The 20858-nt window shown below is 42.5% G+C and overlaps 1 protein-coding gene across 2 annotated transcripts; it reads right to left on the reverse strand.

Annotated features, from left to right (window-relative positions):
• Positions 1-7898: 7898 nt before the first annotated feature.
• On the reverse strand, positions 7899-19936 carry CHAMP1 (chromosome alignment maintaining phosphoprotein 1). 2 transcript variants are annotated; one of them, XM_026055296.1, is made up of 3 exons: positions 19794-19935; positions 11336-11546; positions 7899-10801 (listed from the first exon to the last, which is right to left on the reverse strand). In XM_026055296.1, the coding sequence occupies exons 2-3, from the start codon at positions 11481-11483 to the stop codon at positions 8682-8684; spliced, it is 2268 nt and encodes a 755-aa protein (XP_025911081.1). In that variant the 5' UTR covers positions 11484-11546; positions 19794-19935; the 3' UTR covers positions 7899-8681. The 2 variants fall into 2 exon arrangements, with proteins under 2 accessions (XP_025911081.1, XP_025911071.1); XM_026055286.1 differs by having other exon boundaries at positions 7899-11546; positions 19794-19936.
• Positions 19937-20858: the final 922 nt, after the last annotated feature.

Raw genomic sequence — 20858 nt, forward strand, 5'->3', positions numbered from 1 at the left:
ACCAGGTCGGTCAGGCACCATTTACCCTTGGTAAAACCATGCTGACTGTTCCACTTGCTTTTCCTTCACGTGCCCAGAAAGGTTCTCCAAGAGGACTCACTCCATGATTTTCTCTCAGAGATTAAAGTGAGGCTGAGAAGCCTGTAGTTCCCCAGATCATGCTTCTGGCCTTTCTTGAAGACTGGTGCAACATTTTCCTTTCTCCAGTCATTGAGGACCTCTCCGGTCTCCATGACCTTTTAAAGATTATAGAGAATAGCCTTGCGAGAATATCAGCCAATTCATGCAGCACCCTTGGATGCCACCCATAGCATCCCATGGGCTTGTATGAGTTGAGTTCTCTCAAGTAATTCCTGACCTGACCCTCACCCACTCCTGGTAGTCCTTCTACTCCTTGAACCCTTTCACCGATTCTGTTCATCAAGTCCCATATTTTCCTTGTTCAGCCTTTTTTCTACTAATGTGACAGTAGAAGTTCTTCCTATTGCGCTGATGTCCCTTGCAAGTGTCAGCTCTAGGTGAGCTTTGGCTTTCCTGACCCCATCCCTACGTGTCTGGGCAATGTTTCTAAATCCCTCCTATGTAGCTTGTCCCTTCTTTCATCTCTTGCATACTGCCTTTTGGCACTGGAGCTCTGTCATGGATGCTCCATTGAGCCAAGCCAGTCTCCTGATACATCTGCTTGTCTTCCTATCAGGTTAGACCATTCTTGGCAGGTTGTCCTTAAAGACTTGCCAGCTTTCCTCAGCTTCTTTATCTTTCAGAACTGCCCCATGGGATCCCACCTACAAGTTCCCTGAATAAGCCAAAGTCTGGTCTCTTGGAATCTAAGGCCTGTACTCTGATATTTGCCTTCCTCACTCCCCTCAGGATCTTGAACCTCATTATTTCATGATTACTACAGCTAAGGCTACCATTGATTATCAAATCTCCAATCAGTGGACCCAGCTGTGGGTCACCCCTGGCTGGCCCATCCACTACCTGCATCAGGAAGCTATCCCTGACACCCATCAGAAACCTCCCGGATTACCTTAAACCTGCTGTGTTGCCCTTCTAGCAGTTGTCAGGGAGATTGAAGTCCCCCGGAAGAATCAAGGTCTGTGATACAGAGACTTTCTCAAGTGGCTTAGAGAAGGCTTCATACACTTTCTCACCCTGATCACGTGGTCTGTAACAAACTCTCACCATGTCACCCTAACTGGCAGGTCCTCTCACACTGACCTGCAGGCTCTCAACCAGCCTGTCATCCATCCTATAGAAGTACCATACATCTGAGCTGCTTTTTCACATAGAGGGCAACCTCCTCTTCCTTCATCTTCCCTTGCCTATCTTTCCTGGATAGCCTGTAGACATTCATTGCAGCACTCCAGTTGTAKGAGCTGTCCCACCACAACTCAATTATTCCACACACACAGCTCTAGTTCCTCCTGCTTATTTGCCAAACTGCATGCATTTGTGCACAAACACTTGAAGTGGGCCTCCTTTCACCATTTTATTCTTCCTGAGGGGTCTCTTGATCCCACAACCCTGCACCTTCACTTTCCACTCCTGTCCAGTGTTTTCCTCATTTAACTGCAGGTTGTAATCTCCCTCCCATGTTGTTTCTAGTTCAAAGCTCTCCTCACCAGGTCAGCCAGCCTACTGGGCAAAGATGCTCTTGCCCTACTTTGTCAGGTGGATTCCACCTCTCCCCAGTAGCTCTCATTCTTCACGCAGGGTCACAGACTCAGAAAAGCCAAATACCCATTCCATCTCCCTAGCAGTCCTTGATCCTCAAACAGGATCCTAGGGTTGTAAAAGCCAAATCCTTGTCCACACCACCAAATTTGCAACCAGGTGTCAACCAACATGATCCATGCATTTCTCTGCAAGCCTTTCCACTTCAGTGGCAGGATTGAGAAGACCACCACCTGGACCCCCTGTTTTCCATTATCTGTAATTATCTTAGGAACAGAAGTTAAGTGATAATAAAAAATAAGATTTCCAATCTTTACTGTTTTACAGACAATAAGAAATGATATATAAGRTCTAGGTTTAAGGAGTTTTCATTTGTTATCAGAATGCTTTTGTTACTGTGAGCACTGATGGCTACTAACTAGAAGTACATACCATACACACTGTAACTGATAAACTCCTAGCCTGCTACAAAGTCACAACGACAGGTACCTATGACAGGTATTTTTGTTCTAAATGCTTGGATTTCATTTTCTCCATTAGGTTTTAAGTATTTATTTTTCTTTTTACTTTCAAAAGACAGGAGGCTTCATTTAGGTTTGGAGATGACTCAGAATGGTTGCTTTTTTTCAGTATGCATCAAATTCTACCACTGTGCATGGAGGGAAAATAAGGAATAAATTTAAATGCTGAATGTTCATTCCTCTCATCATACAAAGAAAAGAACAACTATTCCTAAGTTTTCTCTTGCAGCACTGGAGGAAGCAGTTGGGAATCATGCCTGCTTTTCCACTGAGTTTCGCTTAAACTCTGAACTTCGAGGTTTTGGGTTTCAGAAGGTTGTGCACTGTGAAGAGTCAATACTGGTACACGTATCTGAGACAGGGCATCAAAAAATCAGTTTCTAATACCTATACAAATCTCAATTGCTGTCAAGGATTGTCTAGGTACAGTTAGATTTACTCTGCAGGTTAAACAAAACAGCAAGTCCCAGCCACTGAAGCAAGGCTTCAGGCTCAACTAATGAGACACTAAGCACACAATACACATTTGATCCATTTTTCTTAGGGAACCATTTATGGTTTCATTACTCTTTCACGAGGGATAAAAAGAATCTTGCCTGGAGCATTCAGTGAGATATAGACTAAAAAAGGTGAGAGGCACTGAAAAAAAAGACCAAGTCAACAGACACTGAGTATGACAACTGACAGGTAAGAAGCAGACATGAGAAAACATTGTGACTGAGTTAGGACACTGGGACATACCTGCTGAGCAAGTTTGCCAATATGTCTGTGACTCGGGGTGCACTTTAAAACTTACCTCAAGCCCATCAGCTCACCCTCCCTTGTGGCCTTGGCCCTATACCTTCAGAGGAAATGTCGTCGTCCCCCCCCCCCCCCCCCCCCCCCCAACCCTCATTTCTTTCACATCAGCACTTGCAGCTGCCAGACAAATCAGATCAACTGATTGCTGTGAAACTAACTCTGCAATGCAAGGAAAAAAACAGTAAATTTCCAGCAGAATCAGCAAGCTGATCTGAGTCACCAAAAGGCTGCATGACAGCTAAGTGGACACAGGAGAAGTGGTGAGAACGTACAGCCAGGGCGAAGGACAGTCCAGGAGTATCCTTTTCAGAGAAAGCCTGCAGGTACATTGCCCTGATCTGATCATGAAATGGAAAGATCAGTCTGTTATGAAGTGGGGATAGCAATACTTCTCTGGTGTAGAAAGACTAGAAACAAGACCTAATGTTTTTTGATTGTACAGCTCAAAAAAAAAAAAGATCCTGTTAAGTGTATCAGACAATAAAAATAAGGCAGAGTTACTTTGATCTGGCTTCTCCTAAATGAACTAAAATTAGATTCTTTAATTCTTTTAGAGGCTCTTTCTCAGAACAGAATATTGTGAACTACACGCAATTCTTGCCTTAAAACATTACTATCGACTCTTAAAGGGTCTCCAGTTTTTGATAAACAGCTATTTTTTCCACAGTTTAATTTGCTCATCCAGTACCATTAACATTTCATAAATGTTCACACTCAAGTGGTTACATTCCAGATGATTTCTTTGTTTTAGAGCTTCAACAATGTAGAGATATATCTAGACATCCATTTAGATACTCTGGAGCATGATTAGAGAAGGAATGTTTATTACTGAAGTAACAATTCTTGCAAAAATTTCTTCACAGATATCAAAGGAAAAGTTGTAATCTGCAACAGAAATGTCCTTTGCTAAAAAATACCTGAGTTCTCTATAGAATACTGTTTTTTATTAAAAGCTTGCGAAAATGCACTTTAAAAACACGACCGGACATTCAATACAGTTATTTAACCCTTTTTGCAATACAAAAAATGAAGATAAGGTTATATTGCACATATGCTCACAGCTAATTTAGCTGAAAAACAACAAAGAAAGAATAATGCCATTCTCTGAAGTTTCTTTATTCTTACTTTCCATTTTGTACTTTCCATAAAGCATTTTGCATGAAAAGGATTCCATTCTGTGTTCTTCCAAGCATACACAAAACAGATTCCTCCCCAAAGACTGAGATGGTATAAAAAGAACCACTGTTTTCACTGACATTTTGCCAAAAAGTTACTTACAAGAGAATTTTCTCACTCATACATATAATCTATAAAAAATAACACTATTAAAAATACAAAGAATCTTAAAGTTGATTATTAGTAGTCTTTTATCCAAGTATATACTGACTATATACTTCAAAGTCAGGAAATAATTTCACAATGCTGTCTTTCATTAACATATATTATTTGTCAYTACAAGAAAAAATGTTTACTAATACTTAGGTAGCAGAGAAAACTAATTTTCACAAATTTCTGTGCTGTCATGGATAGATTACTCCCGTTGGCTTTTAACTAACTTGACTCTTTCTCAATACATATATAGAGTAGTAAGCCACAGAATGCATTGAAGTTTATACAAACAGTATGTAGCAACTCATTCTAAAATTCTAGAAGTTTTACAAAATAACATTGAGGAATTACAGATATCTATTTTATATATAATTTTTCGGTGTTATTTATATATCGTATATTTGTGACCTTTAGAGATGACTGATACAACCTCCAAGTGGCAGCTAAAGCAATTTGTGCTATTAAAGAAATTTTTTACTTCTCTCTTGACCTTAGAAACTGGCATTAAAAAAAAACAACACCCTACTTCACATAAACCTACATGGAAAGGAAAATGCAAGGTATTATACATGCACTGCAAAAGGTTTATATATATATAAAATCTATTTTTAAGAAGTCTATAATCATGTTTTTAAAGTCTATTACAAAGCTTATACAGAAAGGTTAGAATTCAGGTGACATCCTGCACCTTCACGTACATGCTGTTCAGATACTCAGTTTCTTAAATTTTGCATTCTCAAAGATTTAAATGGATTTATTTAGCTCTGACAGTTTTTTCTTGAAAGACCTTTCTCATTCCCCATGGACAGTGAACAATAAAAATGTTTTTATATGCTTATACTTCAAAAAGGCAATTATTTGATCACAGTTTACCTAATGGGAACAGGACAGGTCATAACAGCAGGTTCTGTATGGTAGGAAACAATTCAACTCCTTCCCCTCCCCTTTCTCTTTTAAAACTACATAAATATGAGCACAGCAATGGTTGTGGTGACCTCAGTGTACTCATGTCAGTAAGATGTTACGGTAAGCTATTCAACCTCACAGAACAGTCCTGATGTGATACAGAACTCCAAGGTACAAAACTACGAATCCAGTGGCAGACCTTTGACAATTACTTTTTCTACAAGATTTTGTTTCTAAAATTGAGATGAAGTATTATACTGATATACAAAGAGAAGGAAATGAATTTTAAAAACATATGAACTGCTATATCCAATCCCAAAATTAACATTAAGCATCATACAAAACCCAATGAGTGATATTTATGAAAATTCATAAAAAAATCAAGTTTAATTTTACTCTTCTCTCTTACAGAAAGCTTAAACCAGATCCCTATCAACCCCACTTCAACTGGAGCTGCACACTTTTCTGTCTCTAAACCCTAGCCCTAACCCACTGGTTCCAAAGAGGCTTCTCATCTTATTTCTACTAAGGTAATGGCTTTGCAGCTGTATGTCACCTATGAATGACTGTATACAGTGCATATGTAGCAGTGTATTTAAAATTTTTTGTCTACCACATTTCTCAACATAGATTATAAATAGCCTTTTGGAAAAAAGTTATTTTCTTTATATCTAAGGTATGTAATTGTATTTCTCTTAGGCAGGAGCAGCCCCCAGGGTTCAGAAAAAAAGGGAAGGAACTGCATCTGTAGTATTTTTACCATACATAATCTTTCTTTGTGTTTGTCCCAGTTACTATCTCCCATGCTGCTGATGTTGTTTGTCAACCAACCTCCACCTCCAAAACAAAACTGAACTCAGAACTATGAAAGCAGCATTGACCACAAAGGGTCCTTATGCTAAAGAACAGGCATGAGTAAAGATAGCAGCACTCTACACTGAGAGCTTTGATAAAATGCCCCAGCAACTTAATACAGAGGCCTGCAGTTTACAGAAATTGTATTTGTTTACTATAACAATTTCAGCTGCCATTATTTCACAGAGTATATCCTGAAGGACTGAAATATAGCAATAGGCATATTTTAAACAAATTCTTTCACTGGTAAATCTTGAAGTAATTCACTTGCATTTCTTTCCTGTCACAGAAAAGAATGATTATTGTTTGTACTCAGAGCATTCATCATCTCTTCTGCATCTATAACTAGAGGTTGTCTGAAAGGGAAACAATAAAGCCCCCAATCTGATCTGTCTAGTGATGCCCTACAGCTGCTTAGAGAAATGAGTTAAGTTGAAATTCCAGCAGATCCTTCCTACACCTCTTAAGGATCTCAAACTAGTATTATTATTGCATAAGGCATGGTGAAAGAATACTTAGTTTGGACAACAAAATATATGCCAGAAGTGCCCTTCAATTTCCATAAGGCTTTTGCAAAGTTCTGTACTAGGAGAAACTGAAGAGAGCCCATCATACCTGTATTTAAAGAGATTCAATGTCCCAACATCAAGGGGACTTGCAAAGTTTATCTCTGAGAGTTATAAAGTACACTTTGACAGCTGTTAATTAAGATTAAAGGTACCAGTGGATTAAATCAGGTACAAGTGGAGTCAGCTGGCAAAAAAAAAATGTAGAGGAGCAGCATGAAGCCTTGACAATGAATTCCCAGAAATCAAAGGCATYAGCAGGTGCAAAGAAGTGAGAAACCAGAATCTGTCAATAATGAGAAATCAGACTGTAAAGGTGACACTACTTCCAAGACAAACAAGTTCTTCCTTGATTTCTTCCTTTTTTTCAAATAGTATCAGGCATCCTTGTAATCAAACGGCTGCACCAAGACTGATAAAATAACAGTAGAGGAAAAAAGCAGCTTTTATACTAAGCAAGATGACACTGGCGGGGCTTAATAGTCAAGCACCAGACCAAAAAACTCTCACTTTAGATTTATCTAGTCAGTCCTAGTTTAAAAAAAATGCACACAAGCAAATTCTAGTCTTGAGTACACAAAAGGAAATGGCACTGGAGTTAGAACAGCACAGAGTGGTTTTGGTCCTGTCTAAGAGGACCATGCAAGAAAGCTTGGTCTTAGTAGGCAACATTGAGAAGGCAGGCAAGTGCTTTAAAAGTTTTCTCCCTTCATTCCAGAATTCCTCTTAAAACCACAAAAGATATTAGATCCAGGCTTCAATCAAATCAATCTGAGGCTCTTAGGTAGGATTTTAAGTCTGAAAATTTCCCAGTTTGAAGGAGCTTTTGTACATTATCACATTCATACTCAAAGCCAATATTTACAACAGCTTAAGTCTACACTTAATTTAGCCCTGAGGAGAATGAAACTTCCCTTGTACTACCTCCACATATAATCCATGCTCTTGTTGAATTATGAAACAATTTTTTTGAACAGCTAATACTTAAATAACAAAAAAGCTAAATAACAATGTACACATTCCAGTTTTCCATGTTTCCCCCTATTTATGTCTAATATGCTTTTCTGAAATAGACAGAATTTAGACTAACCTTGCTTTCATATGCTGATGACTAAGTTGTAGTATTTACAGCAGAACTCCACAGTTATTTTGCATTGCATTTTGCTATCCAGCAATATTTGAAAGACTATGACTTAATGGAACATTAAAGGTTTTGTTCTCAATTTGGAAGAAAAGAACAATGGCCGATGCCCAGGTTTGGTGTTTTATTGTTAAAAGATTAAAGCATAACATTTCACCAGATACAATAAATTTAGGTTTTTTTCTGACATAACAAACATCCGAATTATCGAGAGAAAATGTTAAGCTATACATAGTCTGATGTTAATCCATCAATTTAATGTATATTAGTACATGCTTAAAACATGGCCAAAATACAGAATCACAAAATAAGTACCTTGATGCTCCTAAATCTGAGACAAGTAAGCCAAAGAATTGAGTGCAATAAATTTCCAATAAATGGCTATACACTCAGTTACAACCTTAGGGCAGAATTATTTCAGAAAGATTGGCAGTTTCTCAAGCCTGGCTCATTCACATCCAATTTGATGAGAATTTCAATTTTGAGAGTTTGATAAAAACATTTTGAAAAATAAGATATTTAACAAATCAAGTTCAGTCTTCACAGGAATATATGGATTGCTTGCCACTCTGGTCCTTAATTGCCTGTATGTTTTACAAATCTTTACAAAACTAATTTTTATCCATTTTGGTTTCAGAAACATAGTATATCTGAAAAATAAAATATGACTTTACTGATGGGTAATACAGAGACATGAACATGTATTTAAAATTACTTTTGAAAAGTAAATCATTTCATTAATACAGCTATAAGACAAGTTAAACATAGTACAATAAACCATGCATCTTCTGACTTGTCAGATCAGCTAAACTACTTGGTTAACATACAGCAACACTTTTGAACACTTCCGTAAATTAAGATTTTCTAGCATAAGGGAAAAACAGATTAAATTTGTTCTTCAAGTGGTTCAAGACTGTCCAAATGTTTTTTAGTTGTATCATCACTATGACGGCTTTGGCAATGGGTTAAATGTTTCTTAAAGCCTCGGGGAAAATTTGATTCAAAATTACAACGTGGACACTTCAACAAACTTTGACCATGAGCAGCAACATGGTTTTTAAGAAGAGATTCCAAGAGAAAAGCTTTGCCGCATATTTTACATTTGTATGGGCTTTGAACATTATGCTTGTTAACCAAATGATGCAAGACAGCACCTTTTTTCATTGCACGACAGCAACAAATTTTGCAATAATACTTTCCCTTGCCGCGCTTCATATATTTTGCTATTTCTTCCTCCGAGATAAAAGCCTCTTTCTCTTCAGTAAACTGCAACACACACTGTGGCTGAATGGGAGTAGTGGCATCCATTTTACTCTCTTTGCTGTAATCAGATGACTCCATATCATATTGCTCTTGGTCACTGTTGGATTCTTGCTCCTTTATCTCCATTGAGTCCATCTCTCTTTTTCCATACTCACTGCTATTTAGTTCAGAATCTGAGTTCTCCTGGTTTTCCTTCTTGGGCTTCTTTTTGGGGCATGAATATAACATGTCTTCTGGTGAATCTTTGGCTAATATTGATTGTTCCTCCTGTGAAAATAAATCATCCAGTGGTTTTTGATCATCTAAACTGTGAGAAAGAAAGTCACTCTCACCAGACTCACTAGGTGTCTGGGGCTCAGAGGAAAAACCTGGAACAGATTTGTGAGACTCAGAAAATAGGATGCTTTTCTGGATTTCAGCAGGTACAGTAGGTTCAGTATGTCTCTGGACATCAGCAGATAACGAAGCAGCAGATTTCTGCATCTCAGAAAATACAGCATGTTTTTGAACATCAGGAGAAACAGCAGATTTCTGGGAGTCAGTAAAAAGAGCTTGTTTTGGGGACTCAGGAGAAATAGGAGTAGGTTTCTGGGACTCAGTGAAGAGGGCATGTTTCTGGATCTCAGGAGAAGCAGATTTCTGGGATTCTGGAAAGGAACTATGTTCCTGAACTTCAGGGGAAACAGGACCAAGTTTTTGGGCTTCAGAAAATAGGGCATGCTTCTGGACTTCAGGAGAAACAGGAGCTGACTTCTGGGCTTCAGAAAATTGGGCATGTTTTTGGACTTCAGTAGAAACAGCAGAAGTAGACACCTGATTCTGGGGCTCAGAAAAGACAGCACGTTTTTGGACATCAGCAGAAACAGTAGGATTAGATTTACGTGACTCTGGAAACAGAGCTCTTTTCCGAGGTTCAGGGAAGTGGGCCCGTTTCTGAACCTCAGAGGAAGCAGCAGGGGTGGCTTTCTGAGTTTCAGAAAAAAACATAGATTTCCGGGACTCAGAGAGTTTCCACGATTCAGGAGATATTGAAGCAGCAGGTTTACGGACCTCAGGAAAGAAAGAAGGCTTCCAAGTGTCAGAGGAAACAGTGTGACTAGACTTYCGAAGCTCAGGAGAAACAGGGGGAGAATGCTTCCATGTATCAGGGGAAAGAACAGGTTTCCAGCCTTCAGGGTAAACAGATGAGATGGGTTTCCATGGCTCAGAAGAAACAAGAGTAGACTTCTGGGATTCAGAAAAGGAAGTAGATTTCCATGAGTCAGCAACAAGCCTCCTAGACTCTGGCGACACAACCGGGCCAGGCCTTCGGGGCTCAGGGGCAGACCTCCGGGGTTCTATGGACACCGACATGCCAGATTTTGAAGCCCAGGGAGAAGCAGTGGAAGATTTCTGGATCTCATGAGGTGTAGATCTCCAAGGCTCAGGGGAAACTGTAGGACCTGGTCTCCACGATTCTGGTGAAACTGCAGGAGCAGGCCTCCGGGTTTCAGGAGAAGAAGCAGGAGCAGGCCTACGCATCTGAGGAGGATGCCTCCGGGGCTCAGGAGACACAGGTGGGGCATACCTTCGTGGTTCAGGAGATACAGCTGGAGTAGGTTTCTTTGGCTCCGGAGACACAGCTGGGGAATATCTGCGGGGCTCCGGAGACACAGCAGGGGAATGCCAACAAGGCTCTGGGGATACAGCAGGGGAATGCCGACGGGGCTCTGGTGATACAGCAGGGGCCGGTTTCTGAGGGTCTGGGGACACAGAAGGGGATGACTTCTGTGGGTCTGGGGACACAGAAGGGGATGACTTCTGTGGGTCCGGGGACACAACCTGGGCAGACTTCTCTGAGTCTGGGGACACAGCAGATACTAACTTCTCTGGATCTGCAGACATGGCCTGGGCTGACTTTTCTGGGTCTGGGGACATGGCCTGGGCTGACTTCTCTGGGTCTGAGGACACGGCCTGGGCTGACTTCTGTGGCTCTGGGGACATGGATGATTTCTGAAGCTTGGGGGAAACAACAGGTTCAGATTTGGGGAGCTCAGGAGAAAGGGCAGGTTTGACTAACTCAGGGGAAAGGGTAGGTTTCTGTGGCTCCAAATTGACACTTTTTTTGGAGGAATCTGACCCTCTCTCTACCTGTTCCTTCTGCTCCTCATTCCATTTCTCAGGTGCTGCATGTTGTGCTGTGATGTGATAATACACATTGCAATACATCTTGCTGGTAAAGAAACATTTGTGGCAGTGAAACAATTTTGCACTTTTTTGATAAAATATGAGTTTACCTAAACCAGCAGCATCCATTTCATCACAATACTCTGGGTGTATGGTACCCATATGAATCTGTATGTTTTCATAGTCTGTTCCTCTGAAACTGCAGTGATCACATTCTAAGCGCTCTGTGGTTTTACGCAGTATCTGCAACATGTCCATTTTTCTATGGTGTATAACAGTTTTCACAGCACTGCACCTTTTAAAGAGCAAGCCTCAGAGTTCCTGCAATAAAGGACAAAAAAAATCTGTATAGTTAGCTCTCAATGTTAATTTTAACTCTTCCATCATTCTTAAACAACTTCATGTGCTTTTTTTTTTTCCCCTCCATTTTAGAAAACATAATTTTTGTATGGGTACTAACTCATTCATAAAGAAATCCAAATATAGGTGCCTCCAAATTTTCCAAGTTATTTTACATCAGTACAGCCTGAAAAACAAAGCTTGTATGTAACAGTAGGCCTTTATAGCAATGCAAAAATCTGCAAACAAACCATAAGAAAAGAACTTAGGCAATGAAGAGCTAAATTTACGCTCCATTTGATAAACATGACTTGCTTTCTCAGTTGTTCTTTCTTCCCAAATTTGAAGTTTTTACTTACATTATGCATTTAAACTGAAATCAAAAAGTACTTAGAAACACTGCCACTGAAATAAAACTTCATCATAAAATTTCAAAACAAATTAGCTATTTTTGACAAAGCCACGTAAAATTTTTCTAAGGAGAATACAGCATCCTGAAAGCTAGGCTCTGTTTTCCTCTGTTAAACACTATTTTCCTTGCACTAATTACTGTACATGAAAACAAAAGCTGCTGCTCATGAAGACTATCCATTATGAAAACATTTTCCCTTACATCATTTTATCTGCTGCTCTAAGAACACCAAAAATACTATTTCAAAAAACAGCAGTGACTTTATCCAGTTTTTGTGTAGTTGACAGCCCTCTGCATACAAAGCAAATTTTCTTTTGTCTCACCCCAGAGGGATGAAAGCTTTTTCAAAATAAAATTTTTATAATAAAACCTCAAAAAGGCATTGCATCTGAAATGCAAACAATTTTTAATACTCTGGCTAGATTCCATTAATTCCAATATGAGTTACTCACATTAATTGATACAATAAACAGAACACCAAGTCTAACCATATTCTGTAAGTCATTTTCATCTACATGTGGGAGGTATCTCTATGCTAAAAAGGAATATTTGGACATTTCTCAATATTTATGTAAAATGCTGACTTTTTTTCCCTTGTAGATTCAAATTAAACAGTTGTTATATGACTGTCACTCTTAAGATACCAACCTAATTTTGGGGTTCTCTTAGGACACTTTCAAAACAAACTTACAGTCAATGTTTTTGTGTCAATGTAATGTTATTTTTCCTGTCTAAAAATATATTAGACTAATAGCTAATCTAAAAATATGCATCCAAAACAAGTTTTCTGAATCTATTCCAAAAGTATTTTTCCCTGGTTTCTTATGAAATTGAGGCTTACACAAACACATTGCCCTACCATGAATGCCAATCAAATTGGACTAAGCATACAGTCTCAAGTTGAATTTCTGCAAGTTTCATGAAAATCAGGAACAGAAGCAAGTTGCTTTTGGATCAGAGCAGCAAGAGAATGAAAGTAGACTAGCAATGCTGCTAAAGGGTGATGTGGATACAAGAAGAAACAGGAAAGGGAAATGGGCTGAGCAGTACAGAGCACAAATCCATAAGAAATTAAGGTTCATTAGTTCAGTTGCTCATGGAACAACTTCTTTGCACACACCATACATAGGCATTTTACATTAAGCCACAGGAATAGGTAGATTTTCAAAGAAATGGGTGCAGCTCCAATCAGGAAGCATGATGGAACCATGGACAGAGCTTGAAAAATCCTCCTTTACATATAGGTAAAAAAAGAACAATATCCAACTGCATACTATCTATACATGTATTGATATTTGAGAAGAAATTGTACTGTTCTACAAATACACAACTGGAGGGATCTTTTGGTCCTACATCAGTCTCCCAGCTCTATCAGCAACTGTACAAAAGACATTTACTTGCAAAAGATTCACCAAATGTAGTCCATACCATGCTCAGCGCGGACCACAAAACGCTTCTCAACATCTTATAACAAACTTTATATCACAGGAAAGGATCAAAACAAGGCAACAGGAGACCTCAGTGGCCTACATTTCTGCAAGAGCAAAGAAATTCAACTGAAAACCCAAAGCAAGCCTTTGTAGATGCCCTACACTCCAGAAGACATAAAAGCCCTTAGAATTAAAATTTGGTTTTTGGTTGGGTATTTGGAGGCAGGCAGGGGACAGATTTGAATTTGAAAACCAAGAACTTGAACTGATGATAAGAGATAAAGAAAAAGAATCCATTTTAACCAAATCACAGCACAACACAATTAGGATGATAAGGGCAGACTGCACTAATCACCTTTTCAGAACCAGAAGGGATTTTGTCACTTTCAAAATTGGTTGCAATCCTGAATTCTCTACTCTAGTCTTTCTTTCCCCTAGAGAACCAAAAAAAGGCTTTTACAAACTGAATTTATCACAGCTTACTACAAAATTCACTAGACAAAAATCTCTCCCACTCTTTTTATTGTTTTCCTCTTCTTTACACAACACCTAGCTCTTACTCTTTCAGTTTTCTGTTATTCACTCCTCTCCCTACACTTGACCCAATCTCCCATTCTCTCCTTTTGTTTAGTCCTATCCTATTTTACAATGGAAATTTCCATTTTCTTTCCAAATGGAAAAGGGAGAAAATCAGGTCCTTAACTCCCTTCTACAAATTGTCAAAATTGCTGCTAGGCTTTGTCACCAGAAGGTGTTTCTGGAAATGCAAAAGTTAGACACTTCTGCATTTTCATCTCCAGAAGATGTTCAAAGGCTGACATTCAAACCTTTGGCATAAGAAATAACATTCAAGAGTTTTGGGTACTTTCCCTTATACTGCCATCACTCACCACTTTTGATTTTGTAACTTCAGCACACTGAAGCTGGCAGTCACTGAAGAAACTGCCCCTTCTGCTGAAATCACTACTAAATTTAAGCATACCACAAATCATGACATCTTTTAAGTACTGTAGCACTTTAGGCCATGACTCTCTGGAACAGTAAATCTATTCTAGCGTATTCATTGCAAGAACAATAATGAAGCCACACAGTGCTGAACCACTCTTAATTCATGCTGCTGATTTAAATTTTTTTGAAACACTTTTGAAGGAATAAACTTTAAATTTTGCTTATTCACTTGACAGGTATCTGAACAGCTAGTCTGTAAGATTTTCTTGTCAATCCCTCATGTTACCTTCTCACTTTGTATTCAAATGCCATTGTCTCTACATACTTCTCATTACTCTCCTCCTCTCTACTCAGGCTTATCGCACAGGTAACTGCTTGATTCATATTTCTCTTTACCTTGAACTCTTGCATCAGAACTTGCCTTGCACTGTATCCTTTCTCAGCTCCTGCCTTGCCTAGTTGAGCGGAAGTTTGAAGAACAGCATGTTATTGTTTTCTAGACATGCCCAAGCCAGCACAGCCAGCTAGGCTAGAAAATTATGCTAACTGGGTTCCCACGACTTCGGACCTCCACGAATTGTGATGTAATCTGTGCTAAGCAGCTCCTTTTTGGAAAAGCTCAACAGGATCAACCATGTTCCTTCTTCCTTGTAGACACCAAAGGGACTTATCCCTGTACTGGTCCAAGTCAGACCCATATAAAGGATAAGGACAATAACTGGTGCTATAAAATGGGTAAGGGTGTCCCTTTGCAAACTAAGAACTTGACTGAATACTAAACCCAAACATAGTTCTGATTTTATGGGCACCCTTTCTGAGGGCAATTAACCTTTTCCAAGGAAAAATAGGATTTTCAGGATGAAGATCAAGTTATCATGGGAGACAGGTCCCCTGTGAAACACAGGGGAAGGCAGACAAACTAGAACATCTTTTAAACCTGCTGAAGACTCCTAGAATTGACAAACATGCTGCCAGCAGTCTAGATACAGACAACTGTTTCATAAGCCCCAGGCCGCTTTGCTTGTTTCGGACATTCTGCCAGGGCCTACCTGTTTTGTAACAGGGCGATTTAGTATTGTCCCCATCAAAACCCTTAGTTACAGGACTTGTCCTGTCCCAGTGACTGTAGCTGTTTCAGGCCACATTTAGACTACATACGTGTACTTGATTCCTTAATCAGTATTTCTGCATCCCCTCCAACTTTCCTAGCTCTTCATGGCTGCAATACTGAGAAAACAAACACAGATACACCCAAACAGAACCAACCACCTATTCTGAGAATACAGCATAATTGAAGCAGCAGCTTGAAGCCCAGCATTAATGTCTGTCCTGTGTCTGCATCCTGTCTCCTCTTCCAGACTAAGTACTTATCACATAGGAAACCTCCACTAAGATTCTGGAGTTTGCAATATTAAACTTTCAAGTACAGCAGCCAAGACTCATTCAAGCTTTTCCTGAGACATGAGGATTTCTATTGAACCTGAACAGTTAAGTGCTTTTGTCTATAAGCTCACTGTACCCACAAGTATCAAGTACAGTAACAGCCTCAGCACAAACTCATCTCTTAGCTTGACTAAAGATTTTTGCTGACTTCAAGTGATATGGATCAGTGTCCATCCCTCAATGTAAGAACTGCTTGGAGAGATCTCAGCAGCAGTACCACCAGTCTCAGCTGGTGCTCCATCACTCACCTCTCCCCATTCCCCTTCTTTCACACTTCTAGAGCTTGCAACGATTCCTACCACCTTCATCTCTCTCCACAGGCACGTCAAAGATCCTTACCAGATCCTATCTCCTATGCTGTAGTTTTGACCATAACCTTCTCCACCAAAGGAAGAACAGAAAAATGGCAATGAAAAGGATTGGTAATGAGGACCCATATCTATCTGAGGAAAGAACAATAATCACTACTTTTCTTGCTTGGGTTCAGCATCCGTGAGGCTGAGGCCATGACTTGGGGGAAAGAAAAGTACCCAACAAGTCAGAAGCAATGAGAGAGTTCAAATGGAACATATGCAGTTCTGAAGTTGGCTACATATATCACAGAGCAACCACAGAGTGCAGTAAAACAGTATCAGCAATCTCTGTTGAGCTCAAGTTAGATTGAGCAATAGAAGTTGCCTGAGCTAATGCACACAGCAGACAGACCTTCTGATATCTACCTAATCAGTAATTATGTCTCTTTTCAGAGACAGTTCCTAGCTTCTGCATCCCATCATCCATGAGGGTCCCCTTGAAGAACTAGCCACACTTTCTACAGCCCCTCGAAAACACCTCCCAGTGGCATAAAAAAAATGCAGGAGGTATTGTATATCAGCAAGAATCCAGGTATCGGATGGCACAACAAAATGACTCTGGCACATAACATGATACCTCCACTTTTCAATCCCATTCCAATTTCTTAGCTACACATCTATTAATCATTTCAGATTATTTTTAATACACACATTCTATACTCAGTTTTGCAATGTTTAATAAATTTTTGCAGTTTCCCTCTACAGAGGATAAGGTGTGGTTGTCATTTCTGGGACCTCTGAGGCAGTGCCAGAGGGAAGCAAAGGACTCTAAGTTACAGATCTAGATTGCCTGTGACCACAGGAAAATACAGGTTGTTTTTAATATGACATGTACAATTTCAGAATTCAGCAACAAGTAGTCTGTCATATCATCTTTCGAAATCTGACTGTCCTGGTTCTCCCTGGCAGAAGGACCTATAATCTCCCTTTTCCTCTTGATACAGAATCAAGTCTGGTGAGACATAAGCAGAGAATGAGGATATGTAACACATCAGTGATGCCAGCACAGCTGGTAAAGCCCTCAAGTAGGAACTCCTTTATTTCCTGTGATTCCCTATGTCCACAGGTAATGTGAGCTGAGGCTTAAAAGTGATGGCTCTCCTAAGCTGTGCTGCCATCTGTCCAACCTTGCAATGACAGGCAACATACCAATAGGAAGCAGAGGTTTCCAGCAACCTCCTACTGTGTTCATGACATCACTCTATTGGCCATTATCTTCATCAAGTGAGGGATGATGTCAGCATGTACTTCTAGGAATGTTCTCCTTCCAACAATAATCCTTCCACCTGTACAGAGTGCCATGCATCACAACTCTTCTCTCACAAGTACAGTCACTGCACAGGACAGATGGCTGTTCATTTTCATTAGCCCTGAAAGTTTCTTGTAGGCAAACAATTCAGCCATACCCCTTGTCACTGAACATGGTCCACGGTAAACAGTAAAGTTTGTTCTTAGCACAAGAAAGCTGGATACAGCTGCACCGTTGCTTTTATGACTACTAGCAGGAATAGATCCAGACTATTGCTGTATTTAAGCAAAAGGGAAAATGACATGTTGTTCTTGCAGTGCCAAAAAGTAAATGGCAGCCTGGTGGCAACATGATGCTTCTCTTGAAGCTACATCCTTGTGTTGTGGCTGACAAAAGAAACAGAAGTTTAGCTCCCAAAAGAAGCTGCACATAAACATCCCCACAATGCAGTAGAGCTGGCACTTCACAGTGCAAACAGCAGAGAGAGGGTGAGTTGCAATGCATTGTGAACCCACTGCAGACAAGAATGACATTACTCTGCTCTTGCTAATCCAGCAGTGTCCACAGGAATCTGACTGTGTACTCACAGCTGAACTGACAACTGCCAGCCAGCCTATATGTGCAAACTTCCATCAGCAGGGACTGTTGAACCATGTCTTTAAAATTACATGCCTAAAAAAGCTACAAAACCTTTGACCTAACCAGTAACTGAGACTGCAAGATGTACTATGAGGAAATGTTGGGCACTAGATTCAGGCATGAGACAGCTGTTTTATGCATTTCCATGTTTCCAGGAAAGATTCAAGTCAGAGGAAAGTTGAACAGTGACAATACTTGGCCCAGATGTAGATGACTTAGAAACATGAAGGACACAGCAGTTCAGCTATCCTGCAAGATTTCCATCTTCGCTAAGAGAATGACAAATCCACACAGCAAGATCAGTTTTTAATACAAGATATAACAATGGTTTATACTACGAAGTAATGTCAACATATCTATGTCAGGTTCAGGGTAGAAAAATTATGTCTATGTACTTCTGATGGGGCTTTCTAACTTCACAATAGTACATAGACAGCTTCCCAAAATGGCTCTGGAAACCATATTTCTGCAGTGTTGAACTTGAGCTAATAAAAAGCTACTGGACCAACCATAGTACACAATCTAGTCATGAACTATGAGTTAATACTATATCAATTAATTTTATTGGTGACATCAGGCTAAGAACTCTATTTAAATTATTCTGAAAGCAAACCAGCTTCAAGCAAATTAGGTTCAAAGATAGCTTATTGAAAAGAAAAATGGAATCCAAAGTTTAGATATTCTCAACTTAAAAAAAAMCTCACTATAAGTCAAGCTTCCAGCTACCCCTCTTACTTTAACAGTGCTGAATTGTTATCTTATCTCATCAACTAATGCAACTCCACTCTGCACAGTCTCAAGTATCAAATCCTCATAACACCTGCACCAGCTACTACAGGCTACTGCTGCCAGCCCTTCCCTGGGCTACAAAAAGTGCACATAATGCAAATGAGCCTCCTTTATTTCAGAAATCAGCTCTAAAACGCCACCACCGTTAGACTTGCTTCAGCCCTCCCTAATAATGTAAGGATGCAATCGAGTGACATTTTTTGACCGTTTAGTTTGCATCCCTCTCACTGATCTCACGGGATGATACAATCTCCCGCAGTTACTTCTGTCACGAATGAAATGGACAGTCCGGTAACAGCAATGTCCCGTAAAAAACTATTTTTTTCCCCCCCAAGGCTTCTTGCAACATTTCACCGTGAGGAAAGCAGAGTTCACARCGTGCTTCACCTTTCTTTCCGCTCTTTCCGCTTCTTTAACTTTCCTCTCGGGGGGCTTGGGGAGAGCATCTCCCGGAGAAGTCAGCTTCTCCCTCCTCCCCGGCCCTCCCGGCGCTGCCGCTTGCGGCTTCAGAGGCTACCGCTTCCCTCGCCCGGGCAGCTCTTACCGGCAGGGAGTCACGCAACTCGCCCATTCATTCCTGTACCGCCGAGCTCCAGGTATTTTCCCCAGCCACCTCCGCTCCCTCCTTCCCTCCCTCCCCACGCACGGAGCCGCCACTTACGCCTCGCCTGTTTTGTTCCCCCGCGCCACACACCCAGCGCCGGCACCAACCGCCGCCCGCAAGCGCAGCCCCCTCGCGCGCCCCCCGCGCAACGGCCGCCCCGGCCGCCCGCTCCCCCAGCCCACCCCCCGCGACGCCCCCGCGCCCGCCCCGGCGGGGGCCGGACGAGGGGAAGGCCCAGGCCCGGTGCCCAGGGGGAGGGGAGCAGGGTTCGCCAGGCCCCGGCCGGCCGGTGTATGCGTACGCTTGTGGCGGGGGCGGTGGGGAGAGGGGACCCCCCCCCCTCCGCCCCGGCCCGCACTCACCGTTGAGGCACCTCCTCGATGGCCGCCGGGCGCCGGGCCGGGGGAGGGGCTCGGCGCACCCCCTCGGCGCTCCCCCTCCAATGGCGGTGACGGCGGCAGGCCGGGCTGGGAGCGCTGGCGGACTCGGGCCGCGCGGCGGGGCGGGGAGGAGGAGGGGGGGGAGGGGGGGAGGCGAGGAGAAGGGAGAAGGGGGAAGGGAGGGGAGGGGGAGGGGAAAGGGAAAGGGGGGGCTCCGAGGGGAGGCGCGCCACCAAATAGCGGCCGCTTTATCGCTCCCTCAGGCCCGCCCGCTCTCCCGCTGCCCAACCGGAAGCGCCGCCGCTCGGCGCGGCCCCGCCCCGCCCCTCCCTCTCCCTGCCGGGAGCACGCGCGCTGCGGGAGGGGATCGGGGGTGCGCGCGCGGCGGCGCGCGCCCCCGCCAAGCCCGTTGAGAGCGCGGCGCGCGGGGCTGGTCACGTGTGGCTGCCGCTACGCGCGACGGGGAGGAGGAGGAGGTGGAGGAGGGGCGCGGCGGCAGCTCCCCCTCCCCCCCGCCCCCCACGGCGCCGCCCCGCTGGCAGGGGGCGCTGCGGGGGTGGGGAGCGCCGCCGCCGCGGCCGTTGGGAGGCGGCTGGGGAGGGAGGAGGCGGCGGCGGCTTCCTGCGGCGGCGCATCGTTAGGCCCCGCGGCGCCCGGGAGCGGGGCGGCGGATTTGGGGACGGGCTGTCCCTAGGGGTGAGGGAGGGAGGGAAGTAAGCACCCCCTCGGGGCGCGGCGGCACGCCTGGCTCCCGTTTTCGGGGTAAATCCCGGTGGTTGCGCCGGGCTGGCAGTCCAGGGGTGCCTCCGAGGCTGGCTTTGCCCCCTTCATCTCCACGGGCACCGGCGGATGCCCGCGGAAGAGCGGAGTCGTCCGTTAACGCTCAGCGAAGGGGTTTCTGCGTCGGGACCGGGCCCCTGGCGCCTGGGACGTAACAGGCTGCTTTCTTGCGAGAGGCGAAGCCGCGAGTCCCCAGCTCTGTGGAAAGCACCGCTCTATTTTAGGCGTGTTTTAAGCGGTTTCCCTTCGGGCATGCAGATCCGTGCG

The sequence above is a fragment of the Apteryx rowi genome, unplaced genomic scaffold (genome assembly GCF_003343035.1).
Source record: "Apteryx rowi isolate R43461 unplaced genomic scaffold, aptRow1 scaffold_123, whole genome shotgun sequence".
Classification (NCBI taxonomy): domain Eukaryota; kingdom Metazoa; phylum Chordata; class Aves; order Apterygiformes; family Apterygidae; genus Apteryx; species Apteryx rowi.